Here is a 13,395-nt window from a genome sequence, read left to right on the forward strand (position 1 = left end):
CAACCAAAGGAAAAGTTGAAGATTCCTGTCTCAGGTTCATGATTTTTTCTCCACTTGAGCACAAAATGCCGGCATATTAGTTTCATGAAAGGGTGAACTCTCTTGGCAAAGGCGGCCTCTGCACAATATTCAAGCCTAAAAAAATCTGAATAGTCACCAAAAAAACCACACAGATCTTTTTGGGTAGAGAAAGAAACCCTCATCTGAGATATATCTCAAATTTTTGAGACTTTTAAAAATCTTTATTTCACCACAATAATGTCCAATCAAAGAAAGAATCCATTTACTTTAAACTAAAGAATGAGGTCACATTATGTCATTTTGAATTACTCTTCATTTTTTCCATTTTTCACCTCTCACATTTTTTTCTATATAATTTCTCAAAAATGTGAATTTAAGGACTGTATCAAGACAATATAAGAGTAAACTAAGTAGTCAAGAACTTACCCAAACAAATATTTATAGTTCCACTCTCTTCAAGAAAGAATTCTGGCAAACCTATTCTGAAATTTCATGCACACATATACTGGCAATAAAGTAAAGAGCAGAAGTTAGAATAAAAAAGGATAATTGTACTAGAAACCATAGAGAAGATCATGCCTATGCTTGAACTAAACTTCCTAATACAGTAAAGAGTGAAGCATAATGTAAACATTTAGAAGGTTATCTATCAGCAAACTTGAAAACAAGATTTTCTCTCACTTTTGTTGGAGTTGAAAGAACCAGTCAAGATTAACGGTAAAACACTGAAATACCTTTTGTAATGTCTTAAACTAGACCTTTTCTAGAAATTCTCTTAGTAATTGCATATTATGTTTTTAGGTGTGCCTAATATATAAGTCTTTTCTCAATTTGAATGTAAATATTGGATTTAAGTTTATAGTCCTACATGACATAGAGAAAGTTAAAAAGTCTGTGGAAAAGTGATTTCACCTGACTCAAATTTTAAAGAAACTACACAAGTGACTTTTACCTGGAAAAGGGTTGAAAACGAAAATGTGGTTGCATGTAAATATAACTGGTTCAAAATTCAAAGGACTCAATTTTAAATTTCTCAATTTTTAATGATGGGAAATCATCAAGCATTGGATTCATAAACATTAAGTGCATTCAGTTAATATGCAATTGTGTGGGATTATTTTTGTGCTACGTAATCAACTTGCTGTCTTGGGATCAAATGGACTTTTTTCTGAGATGCAGTGATTATTATTATTTTTTACATTCAAACATATGATGTAGGTAGTACTTGAATCTTCCTTGAGGGGAACTTTTTAACATTTAAATCTATAATTATCAAATAACTGACAATGATATGTATGCTTAACATTGCAACAGCATTTGCACATAAATAACTGGAACCCTGTGTTTGGAAAGCCATTCTATGGCTATTGTTAATTAAGATTGTATTTCGTGCTAAGCATTGTGCTTAATATTTTACATGAGTTATCTGATTTACCTCAAATGACCTGGAAAAATAGGCACTCTTTCTTTTTCTCTCTGTTTTACAAATAAATAAACTTGAAAGTGGCAACATTAAGCAGCTCACCCAGCCAATAAATGGTGGAGCCAAGACACAAACGTTACCCAACTTCAGAGCCTGAATTTTGAAAAAAAAAAATACTATGCTTCTCCAAATCAGAAAATCTCCACTTATCTAAAATTAAAGTAAATCCCCCCAATAAAAGGATTATGCATCCTTAAGAGTAAACATTTTAGAGGAATTTATCTTGAGCTCTTTATTTGTTTCTTTAGTCTTTGTATTTATTTTTTGTTTGTTTTTAAACAGAGGAAATATAAATGGACATTTTCTGGTTGTATCCAAGTTTATCTCTCTCCTCCCCAGATGGACTACCCAGTCTATTCCCAGCCCTTTTTTTAAAAAAATTTTATTTACTTACCTTTAGAGGGGAAGGGAAGGAGAGAGGGAGAGAAATATCAATGTTCGGTTGCCTCTCGTGCATTCCCCCGCTGGGAACTGGCCTGCAACCCAGGCATGTGCCCTGACTGGGAATCGAACTGCGATCGTCTGGTTCGCAGGCTCACGCTCGATCCACTGAGCTACACCAGCCAGGGTTATTCCCAGACCTTTTGTTCAGTTCCAGCTCATCCTTCTCCTCTTCTTCCTTATCTCCCTCAGTGGCCTTCACTGAGGTCTTCATCTCATGAAACTCCATCATTCAGTAGTTCATTTTTCATTTATTGTTTCTTGTGTGTGAAATTTTTCTCCTTAAGTTAATTATACAAGTTAATAACACACAAATTAAATACTCTATGAAATCTAGGATTGTATGTTATCTTTGTTTTTCCTCACAGAGGTGATTACTGAAGAAAATTTTATAAATATTAAGCAATTGCTTGATTTTTTTAACACCAGGAATACTGAGGTACTTTTGTTAGTGCTATAATATCTAGTTACATTTAGGTTGTATGATTATTATTGGAATTTTACTGAAACAGTCTTTGCTGTACTATATAGATATAAAATATAGAGTATTTTAAATAGATATGTAATAAAAGCTATTAGAACATATCAAATCTAGTCCATAAGCGTTGATGAATTTAAGAGCCAATAAACTGGTTAGTGATTTTATTTTGTTGTTTTAATAATGATGTCAATAAGCTATCTTTTTAGAGCTCCTTTGCATCTTTGGTATTTGTCTTGAAATTTTGACATTATTCTGAGATACAGTATCATCGTTTATTACTCTTTCTTTTCTCTACCTCAGGCTCATTTATTTTTCCATCCCTTTATTTTGATAACCTGACCTTATGTTATTTTAAATACGTACATTTTAGTGCATGGAATATCAGAATTATATATTTCATCCAGCAAACCAGTAGCACATATTAAAAATTATAATGGCATAATAGATTCCTTGGAACACTCTATTGAAAAGCCAGATCTAATTTTGTCTTCAAAAGTGTAAGAGGTGTGTTGTGACCACTGATTCCCAGACATCAGTACATCCCTTTTATTGACATGATTAAGAATCTTGCTCTTAGTATTTGGATGTATTTCATTTGAACCTGCCTGCACCTGTTCCCAGAGGGCAAACAATTGCCCAGACTGTCACTCTTGTGACAAGTTGGCCCCATTTAAACTTCCAGCTAACAATTGCACTGCCTGCCTTGATGAATACACTGTGGTGAAGAGCCCATGAGTGATAGAGTGCTGGGGACTGAGAGCTGACTCAGAAAAGACCCTGTTTTAGGAATGATGTGTGAGACTTCCCATCATTTATAAAGAAGGACAGCTTCCTTTTCTCTACACTTGTGTTAGCAACTCCAGCTGCTAATTCGCCAGTTGAAAATATGTTGTCATAGAGGAATGTTCTGAGGTTGAAGGAAAAGTGTCACGTCACTGAGAATATACTTTCATTCTTTTACAGACAGTTTGGATGATAGTGCCTGTGGGTAAGAGGGAAAGACTAAGAAGCTCCTTTTAAAAAAAAAAAAAAAGAGGTGCGAGGGGTTAGGGAGTGTGGAGACAAAATTTGTTCCCAGAATACAAAAAAAGAACTTCAAATTAAAACAAATGTTTCTCCAGCCAAAAAGAACATTTCCCTTGTGCTATTTTCCAGTCTGTTGAAGAAATAGGCCGAATTGAAATGTAAAATCCCAGAGTCACAAAAATATTCTGTGTACTTGACTTATAGATTGCAAAAATCTCTCTCTTCATTTCTTCGCTTATGGGCTTGAAGAGATGCATGGGAGAGAAGGCTGCTCATTCTGTGTGAGATGATACATGCTATGAAACCACACTCTGCGAACTTAAGGGTAACTTGTCTGCTCCGAGCGTCAGAAAAGATTAAGGGAAGATTGGAGGAAGCCTTCTGGCCCAAGTGTATATGTGTGATTTTTGCACGATTAGTCAAACTTTAATTTGTCTTAATGGTAAGATTGTCTTAATCTATATTTACTTTTCAGTTGCTGAATTAGGAAGTCATGGTAAATATTTAAATATAGCAGCATGTTTTAGTTCACATGATATACTTTTCCGTGAGGTATTTCTTCATAATTTTGAATCTGCTTTGTACACAGCAAAGACACTGCCCAGGCACCCAATAAAATCTTGTAGAATGCAAAGCTGATTGAATAGATTAACATGTAAATGTGAAAAGACTTAGGCAGTAGCACAGTGTGACACATGAGTTGATTACATTATCAGTATTTTAGGTGTTTGTTTTAATGCTTACAAAGAACAATTAAAAGTAAATAGGAGGATCTTTTAAACTTTCTTTTTCTCTTCTTCCTGCTATATCTACATTTACCTACAGATATTTATTCTTAAAAGGTAATGTATATATTTGTCTCATTAATAAAATAAGTAATGAATGATCAATATGAGGACATATGCCCTCCTGTAATACAAATAACTAGTTAATATTCATAGGTGGAATTTCATGATTTCTATTTGTATATTCATTAAGCATACATTCATTTGAAAACTTTTATTGAGTGCAAAACACTTGTCTAATTAAGTATCATTGTACATGAAAATACTGACTGAACCACAGCTTCTATATAAAATGTAAACAGATTTTTATGGACATGAATATAATCAAGATAGAGGTATTAATACAAGTAATAGTGCAACTGTAAATTGATATGTCATAGTTAATTTGAAGAAAATAGGAACAGCCTTTGTGCAGATTTTGCTGTGAACCCTTGCACTAAGGAATGGGAAAGACATAATTGGTACCAGAGCTCAGAAGAGTATTGAGTTCACTGAGTTGGGATACATGGTGTGTCATTGAGGATTCAAATGTTTAACTGAGTTTATGTATTTGAGTTTGTACACTTAAATTAAGGTGTCTCAATGGGCTTCAAGCTAGTAAGGCAAAAACAAAGTAGTTAAAATTAGGACACTGATGAAGGAAATGGTGAATTTAAACTCTAACTGTGGTAAATTTAAACTGTGGTAAAACCATGCATGGTCCATGCTAGGGGGTGAAGACATAATAGAAAACTAAGGTCAGGACATGTAATTGGTTCCAAAAAGACAATATGGTTTCTGAACGTAGTAAGGATATGATAGCAGCTTCTGAGAGGGCTATCCTCAGTTGCTGTTGGGATGAACAAATGCCTTTTGAACACATGCAGTTGATCTGTTGTGTGCATGGGAAGGGAAGCAATGTCCATCTGGAGGGTGGAGAGACCTGGTCTGCCTTTTCCTCCACTCTAGCTTCATCATTGCTTGACCCATAGGAAGTACTCAACATGTATTTAGTGAGTGAATCTATGTAAATGGCTGGGAAGGTGAAGGACATCTCAGAGCTTCAGTTATGAAAAGAGAAAGGAGACTTTATCCTGAATTTGCTGAGCAGGAGTAGTAGTGGCTATAGATGTGTGGGTGGTTGGTACCTTTGGTCAGGTATATATGAGGTCTGTCCAGAGGGTATCCAGCCATATAATACAAAAAACAGAGACATATATTGAAAAAAAATACAAGACGCAAGAAACATTGCACATAGGGCAGTGATGCCTCAGTCCCCTTCAAAGTAGGCACCTTGGGACCTCACACAGTTCTCCCAATCTCCATCCGCTGCCTTGTCATATTTTCCTCAATCTCATTGATGGTCTAATATCTCTTCCCTTTCAAAGGTGATTTTAATTTTGAGAAAAAACAGAAGTCACAGGGTGCCAAATTTGGGCTGTAGTGGGGCTGAGTCACCTGGGTGACTTGATGTTTTGCCAAAAAGTTTAGCATGAGCATGATGCATGATAGGCCCGATCTTGTGGTGAAGCTGCCAATCATTAGTTGCCCATAGCTGCAGCCTCCTGAATCATGCGCTTAGGTTCTGTGGAGGAATGTTCAGGCTTAACACAACATTTGATGCACATTTGTTGCTCAGCCATTTGGAATGTGATGGCCACACCAAACACATGCTTATTCAATAGCATCTACTGCCTCCACTGACTAGTACAGTGAAGGCATCATTGTTTACACATGCGCCTTCCAGTCCACTCTCCTTGGTGGTTACATCAATGTTGCACACACAGTTCTCTTATATTTACAGTGGCTGGACTTTTTCTGGACAGGCCTTGTTGTATATCAAATTAGGTAGACAAGGAAGTATCAACAATGGAGATTGCTGTTTTGTGCGTGTGTGTTGTCTTTATAATATTTGTGATTACCCACACAGTATTAAGTTACAAGTAATGAAATGACATAAATCTTCACAACCAAGAATTGTGGTCAGAATTATAAGTAATAATAGTTTTGACAGCTACCTTTTGCTTTATATTCATATTCGGAGTGTTTTCCATGGACTCTGTCTGGGTTCTAGAGTAGTGAAAAAATTAAGAATGATCACCAGAGGTATAAAAGGAAGGACAGACTATGAATTCCAAGTTCCGATGTTTGGAAGAGAACTATTTTTTATTTGTCGTCCTTGGGTGGAAGCAGTGGGAAGTTAGCTGAGAAAAGAAATGGTGGATCCATGACAGTAAGTTCTCTGTGTTTCAAGGCCATTTGGCATGTGGAGGGGTCTTGGTCTCACTGCAGTGGGTCATTACAAAAAAAGTGTTTTACAGATCTTGCTACTTTCTAGCTAATGCACCTTAGATATTATTTAAATACTCTGGGCCTTATGTTCTAGAAGATCTAGAACACTCTATAAAAAGAAGATAAATAACTATTCCATGGGATTAAATGAGTTGCTCATAAAGTGTTCGCCTGATTGTTTGGTACAAGTAGGTACATAATTATGATCAAGGTTTATCTTTTTTCCTTAATAAATGCTAACAGCAATTCTACTCTTAATATAATATACAGGTGAAATCACAAGAAATAAATTGATTGAAATATATATATTTTTAAATGGGGGTCTTTTTAAAAAGATTTTATTTATTTATCTTAGAGGGGAAGGGAAGGAGAGAGAGAGAGAGAAATATCAATGTATGGTTGCCTCTCATGCGTCCCCCACGGGGAATCGGGAACTGGCCTGCAACCCAGGCATGTGCCCTGACTGGGAATCGAACTGCGATCGTGTGGTTCGCAGGCCCGTGCTCAATCCACTGAACTACACCAGCCAGGGCTGAAATATATTTAACTTGTATAACTTTATTCAGGGGGAAAACTGAAAGTCATAAAGAAATAAGTCTTTGATTAGGTCATATTTTTGTCATGCAATTTCTACAATGACTTATGGAGAGCAAGTAGAATAACTTTAACTTTATAGCCAAGCCACTAGAGAAATTAAGCAGTATCACCAAAATCAAAGCTGAAAAGTAGCCAAGTCAGAATTTGAAACAGCTAAGTTTGTCTTACAGAAAAACCTATTATTTTCTCTCAGTCTCATGTTGTATAAACCAGTGGTGATACAGAAGAAGGAAGTTATCAATGACATAAAAACAAGCCAGTGATGGATTTAGTGACTGGCTGAATGGAGAGAGAGAAAAGTCAGAGATTCTGCTTAGGACATGGGTCAGTGGCACCAAATTTGCTGACTTTGGCCAAGGGCTCAGGCCACAAGCACACATCATTTCTTTACCATGAAGACCAAGAATAGGTTCTTTCAACACCACGGAGGGAATACTCCATGGAACTGGGTGTGAGGCAGAGTTGGTTACCAGTGTATCGCTGAGATTCAAGGTTCCTTTATATGTGAAACTCCTCTATATAAAGCTTGCTTTTATTTCAAAGAGGACAAATAAAATTAGTGTTGAAAATCCAATTCCATGGCCTTAAAGCATTGTGAGCTTTTTTTGTAGCAGAGTCTTGCCCCAGTGTCTGTATGAAAATAAGAGTAAGGAATGAAGGTGAAACAAAATTATACAATGAGGTTAGAGAGAAATTTAAAAACTGAAATGAGTTTAGGTAGAAGGTCAGGTACCCTTGCCATTTCGAGGTCATTCATTCTATAAAGGACAGACTCAAAATTGAACTAGAGTGTGTTTCAGCCTTTTGAAATAAAACAATACAATTAACAAAAGCTACTAAAGAAATATAGGGAAGCACTCATTTTTTATTATGTGAACAACCCCCAGAGCCAAAAGGGAAGTCACCATGACAATATGAAGAGGGTAAACACGAATATTTTTGGAAGGTCAGAACAAGTATGACATTGTGCCCTCGATAATTGTACAATTAATGAAAGCCACTGATCAAACCACTGGCAAACAGAAGTTGTTTTTCATTAAAAACAAAACAAATGTGAGATGCTTAAGAGAGGGGGAGGTCATAGTCTCTAAAGTTTCTGATCTAGTGCAAAGAAGATAGAAGACAACAGTCTGTGACCTACTATGTTCCCTACAGAGAAGCAGCATACCCAGATTTCATATAATGGCAATAAAGGATGAGAGGCTGAAGTCTGTGATTCCTTTGAGAAACGGTGGTCATCTGGTAACTGTCGAGGTAGTTGGGAGATAAAAATAAATGGAATTGTACTTCAGAGAATCTGTTGCTCACAGGCTTTTCAGAGTTTGGTTTTTACTGCTGTGTAGCATCTCTTGAATCTTTGTGGAAACTCTGATGTGTCTGTCCCTGAGACTATATTTAAAATGCTAAGACCTGTCATGGAGAGCTCTTGGGGTTGGAGGAACCGAGGGAAGAGGATAAGAGTTAAGACAGTTATTTCTTCCCTTAATCTCTGCGTCAACTTCTACAGCCATCTGTGTAGCTGCCAAGCAAAAATGAAAGAAACAACAACAAAAAAAAGGGTAAGGAGCACACAGAGAAGAGAAAATAAGAAAGCTAGGCAAGATGTAAGTGCAGGATACTTCATCTGAAAATAAATTCTATTCAAAACAATTATAGACACAGATATTTGAGTGAAGAGCTCAAAACCAAGTTTGCAGTGCTCTGGTCCACAGCAGTGTATGCCATGACTTTTAGGGTGAGAATCTTTCTTACTGAGATTCAGTGTGTATGTCACTTTCTTGGAGATTTAAAAAAGCTTTTCTGGGCTAGTAATTACTAAACCATTTTTGGTCTGATAAGCCTCTAGACTGCTTATCTGGAGTTTCACATAAGAGTTCTGCCCGATCTAGAATCTCTCTCACGGATTGTGTGGGCCCACCCTCTGCACCCTCCACCCTCTTCAAAGGACAGCCGTGAGCTCCTGGAGTTGTTTCACCCCCAGGCACCAAGAGCCCCAAAGTGCCAAGGAATTTATGCCCCCCTAGGGTGGCCTATAGTCAAGTCTGACTGGAGCAGAGTATGAAAGGCAACACCTTCCTCAAGGGAGAAAAAAATGCTAATATAATGTGGACTTTAGAGGTGCCTGTGGGATCAGGCTGAGGTTTAAATGTTTCTTGAAATAGCTCCCTTGATCGCCTTCTTCCCTTCCCTGCTCTCTCCCCGACACAGGTAGAGTTTCTCTTGGAGGATATACTGTGTCTTTAATATGACACTTGTACATGTATCCTCATCTCAGCATCTGCTTCTGGGGAACCTGGAGTAATACATCTTCTACACACACACACACACACACACACACACACACACACACACATGGATAGTATCTCAAAAGATTAATTGTGTCTGGGTGTTACAAAAATGCAAGATCTTCTCATGTATCCATCCATTAGAAGATACTAATATGGAAGATGTTAAAGAAAATAAAAATTTAAATTTTATTCACAGAGAATACTGTGTTTATCCAAGATCATGAAGAAATAAGGGCTTTTGCTGAATAAGTAAAATAGTATTCAATTTATTCTACAACAATATACTTTAATAACTTTTCCAATAAAATGGCTTCCTAAAAAATAAATACAGTTAGGTTTTAGTTAAATGTGATTTATTGCTGAAAACTTCTATAGACTCACAGATTACACAGGTTTTAATTTTTTATCATGACAACTATGTAAAATGAAGGGGTGAAAGGTATCAAACCTACTAAACTATCCTAAATGATTTTGTATGAATAATGATTAAGGTAATTCCCACAAACTAATTGCTTTATAAAAACAATGATGTGGCCACTTTTATGACTTGTAGATATAAAGACTGCTTCGTCATCCTCACCCAGAAGTCACCCATATTCCAGCTGCAGTGAAGACGAATCTACACTGGGGGACAGGGAGGTACACGCTGACGGCAGCCCAAACTCAAGTGTCAGAAGTTCATCTTCTCAGGATTTGAGTGAAGCCGATGAGCCAGGAAAATCACAACTTCCAATAGAGGATTTGTTAACAATTGAAGACCAAAAGATAATAAAAGCAAATGTGGAGATCAAGACTCTGCCCACAGAGGAAAGCTTGGAGGATGTTCTTGAAGAAGAAACAAACAAAGGAACCCAAGTGATTGCAGAGGGCTTATCTGAGAAGTCCAGGGAACACGTTTGCAAGGAAGAAAAGGAAAATTATACGTGTAAACTATGGAAAGGAAGCACTGCTAAGGCGAAGGACAAAATGGCAGGTCCCTATAGGGTGGAGAAAGGTGGTAAGTATGGCCATTGAGTTGGCCTGCCATTGTCCCCATGCATGGAAGCTGACTTTGATCATTCCATTCTGCCAAAGCTTGGGAAGTACTGTCGTGATAATGCCAAAGGGATTCAATTTTGTCCTATTTCTCTCTTTGTCACATAATCATACATGTATTTTCAGCTTGCTGTTTTCCTTCTAATGCATTTAAAAACTGCTTGATAATTTGTATGTAGCGTGTTTCCTATTTTCTGTAAATTTCTTCCTATGGTAATTCTATCTCAAGAATCAAATAAAACACAATGATACGTGCCTTGAAGGCAAGGGTGTGTGTGGCTTTTTAGAGGTTATAACCTGCAATGCTATTTGCCTTTGGCTGTCTGCTCATTTAAAGACATCCATAGCTGACACTGATTGGTGCTCGCTCTGAGCTAGTTCTAAGCACCTACATTAACTCATCTAATCCTCACCACAGCTCAATACTGCCATGAGTTGGGCTCTATTACCTATGATTATTTCTTTACAGATGACAAAATCATGTCTCAGAGAGGTTATGTAAGCTGTTGATAAACGTTCTTAGGATTTGAATTTAGGCAGGGTGGTTCCAATTTCTAAAAATATCCTGTTGTAGCTGTGCAATAGGAATTTTTAGATTTAGGTAAAAATATGAAAATCTTATAGAAAACTCCAAACTTCATTTTGATTTCTTCTCTAAAGTTGAGTAACTTCCTGGTCCAGGGGTTCCTGGGTATGTAAGATAGTTTCGTTCATCAGGGAAGGGGAGCCGTGCCCCAGGATAATCAGGTCCCAGTACCTTAGACACATGAAAGAACAGTTAAAAAACTGAGCTGTGTCATGTGAAGAGTCGGACTGTGCCTGCCAGACATTTGGGTGTCATACAGCAAGCACCGCGTGCCCTATAACTCGCATCTCTGTCATTTGTCTGCTCTCATCTGTCTCCCCTGCCAACACGGTGGGCATTCTTCTTGATTCAAAGACAAAATGTGTCTTCACATGTTTTAAAAGTTATGAATACTTTCAATGTCTATATTTCTTTTAGAAACTTCAAAGCTGTTATTAAACCACTGGGACCTACATCCAGGATTTGAGGATGTTGAATAGTTATTTTTCAATTCAGATGTTATTAATAGCCTCTTATTTTGTACAAGCCACCATGGTCAATAAGAAATGTGTAAGAGAGGATTTCTCCCATAATGTGTTGGAAATAAGGCTTGGCATACCAGTAACTGGACAAAGTTCAGTAGCCATATTGTAAATAAAATCAGAGAAGGTACAAATGCTAGGGGATTTCAAAGGAACGGAGGTCCTGTTTGGCTAAGGACACCTTGAAAGTTTTTGTGAAGGATTTGCTTGAGGAAGCCCGTAAAAGTTAAATAAGATTTTGAAGGTGGACTAGAGGAGGGTAAAAGCATTCCAGAAGAGCAGGATGTAGCCAAAGGTATAACCTTTTAAATAAGTTGAAAAGAATAACTCCAAAATGAACAGTTTGATAACATTCAGCCCGAGTCAAATCTGGCCTACTACCTTTTCTTTTTATTTTTTTATTTTTTTTTCCAATTTTTTTATTTAATTATTTTTCAAGTACAGTTTTCTGTCTATTACTCCCATCCCATCCCACCCCCCATCCTCCCCCCTCCCTCCCATTTCCACCCTTCTCAGTTGTTGTCCATGTATCCTTTATATTACCTTTTCTTTTTATATGCCTGTGAGCTAAAGGTGCTTTTTGTTTTTTAATTTAAGGGTTGGGAAAAAATCAAAAGAAGAGTAATATGTATGTTGTCATGTCAAAATTACATTACATTCAAATTTCAGTGTTAGAAAGTAAGTTTAATTGGAGAGGAGCCGTGTTCATTCATTTGCATAGGCAGCGTTTGCACTGCAAGGGCAGGGTTAAGCTGTTGCGGTGGGGACTCTGCCACCCACAAAGCCCTGATAACTCACTCCCTGGCCCTTTATAGAGAAAGCTTCCCAAGCCCTGCCCTAGGATTATAACACAAATAGCCCCAACATTCTCTAAGGGATTTTGCCATAGAAGAGTTAGGATTCCAGTTCAAATATATTTTTAAGTCTATTATAAAGTAATTCAGATCTTTGATCATCTATTTCATTGTCCAATTCAGGAACACATAATGTATAACCCCCCAAACTTGTGCAATCTGTCAATCCACTGATGAAAAAAAGTAGAGATATTAAAATTCAGTAGTGACATTGATATTATGATTCCTTTATTTCCACTTCAGTCAGTTAGATTGTTTACCAGGATTTATGTAAATAGACATCTTTTCTGTAAAGTAAGGTGCACACGTGTAGGCTGTCTTTTGGCAGCAGATTGCTCAGCAGAGGCACTGACCCAGGGAGATGTCGCTTGGAAGGGGAGGTTTTTTTTTTTCTTCTGGATTTGTGCCGTGACAGTGTGTATATGTATTATTTTTCTCAAATATTCTGGGAACCCTGTGTTCTGGGCTTGATAACATCTCTAATTTTAAAACATTTTATTATTTTTTATTAAGGTAGAGTCAAGACTAGATTGCAAGTTTTGTGATTATCTTTCTTAAGCTCTAATCTATGTACTGAGTCTCTTTATTAGTGTTTACTTTTTATATTTACTTTATTTACAAAATAAGACTTAGAAAATAGAGAAAAGTAACTTTAAAAATTCACACATAAATTTAATCACACACAAAAGTCACTTTTAACACTTGGTCAGGATTTTTATTTCTAAAGTTAGGGTTTAAAAGTTATGTTGTCATATTTTTATAAAATGCATACTGCCTTTTATTCTTGACTTTATAACCAAAGCATTTTTATGTTTTTATATAATCTTTATGAGTATGTTTACTATCTGTTCACTACTACTTTCTGTGGTTTTCTCATAACTTAATAATTTCCATATTGGATATTTATATTTTTCATTTTTTCACTATTATTATTCTACTACTAATATCTTACTACTTAATAATAACTACTACTTAATAACTTAGTAGTATCTTACTACTTAAAGGT

The 13,395-nt window shown here is 36.5% G+C and overlaps 1 protein-coding gene across 3 annotated transcripts in view; it reads left to right on the forward strand.

The window, feature by feature from the left end:
- The window catches only part of ERICH3 (glutamate rich 3), a 111,085-nt gene that overhangs the window by 81,621 nt on the left and 16,069 nt on the right, over positions 1-13,395 (forward strand). For all 3 annotated transcript variants that reach the window (XM_037042331.1, XM_037042350.1, XM_037042341.1), the window contains one exon: positions 9,947-10,390. In XM_037042331.1, the coding sequence (XP_036898226.1) occupies positions 9,947-10,390 (444 nt within the window). The remainder of the gene's footprint in view (positions 1-9,946; positions 10,391-13,395) is intronic.

Source organism: Sturnira hondurensis, unplaced genomic scaffold, assembly GCF_014824575.4.
Source record: "Sturnira hondurensis isolate 20B ecotype Veracruz unplaced genomic scaffold, ASM1482457v3 Scaffold0000648, whole genome shotgun sequence".
Classification (NCBI taxonomy): domain Eukaryota; kingdom Metazoa; phylum Chordata; class Mammalia; order Chiroptera; family Phyllostomidae; genus Sturnira; species Sturnira hondurensis.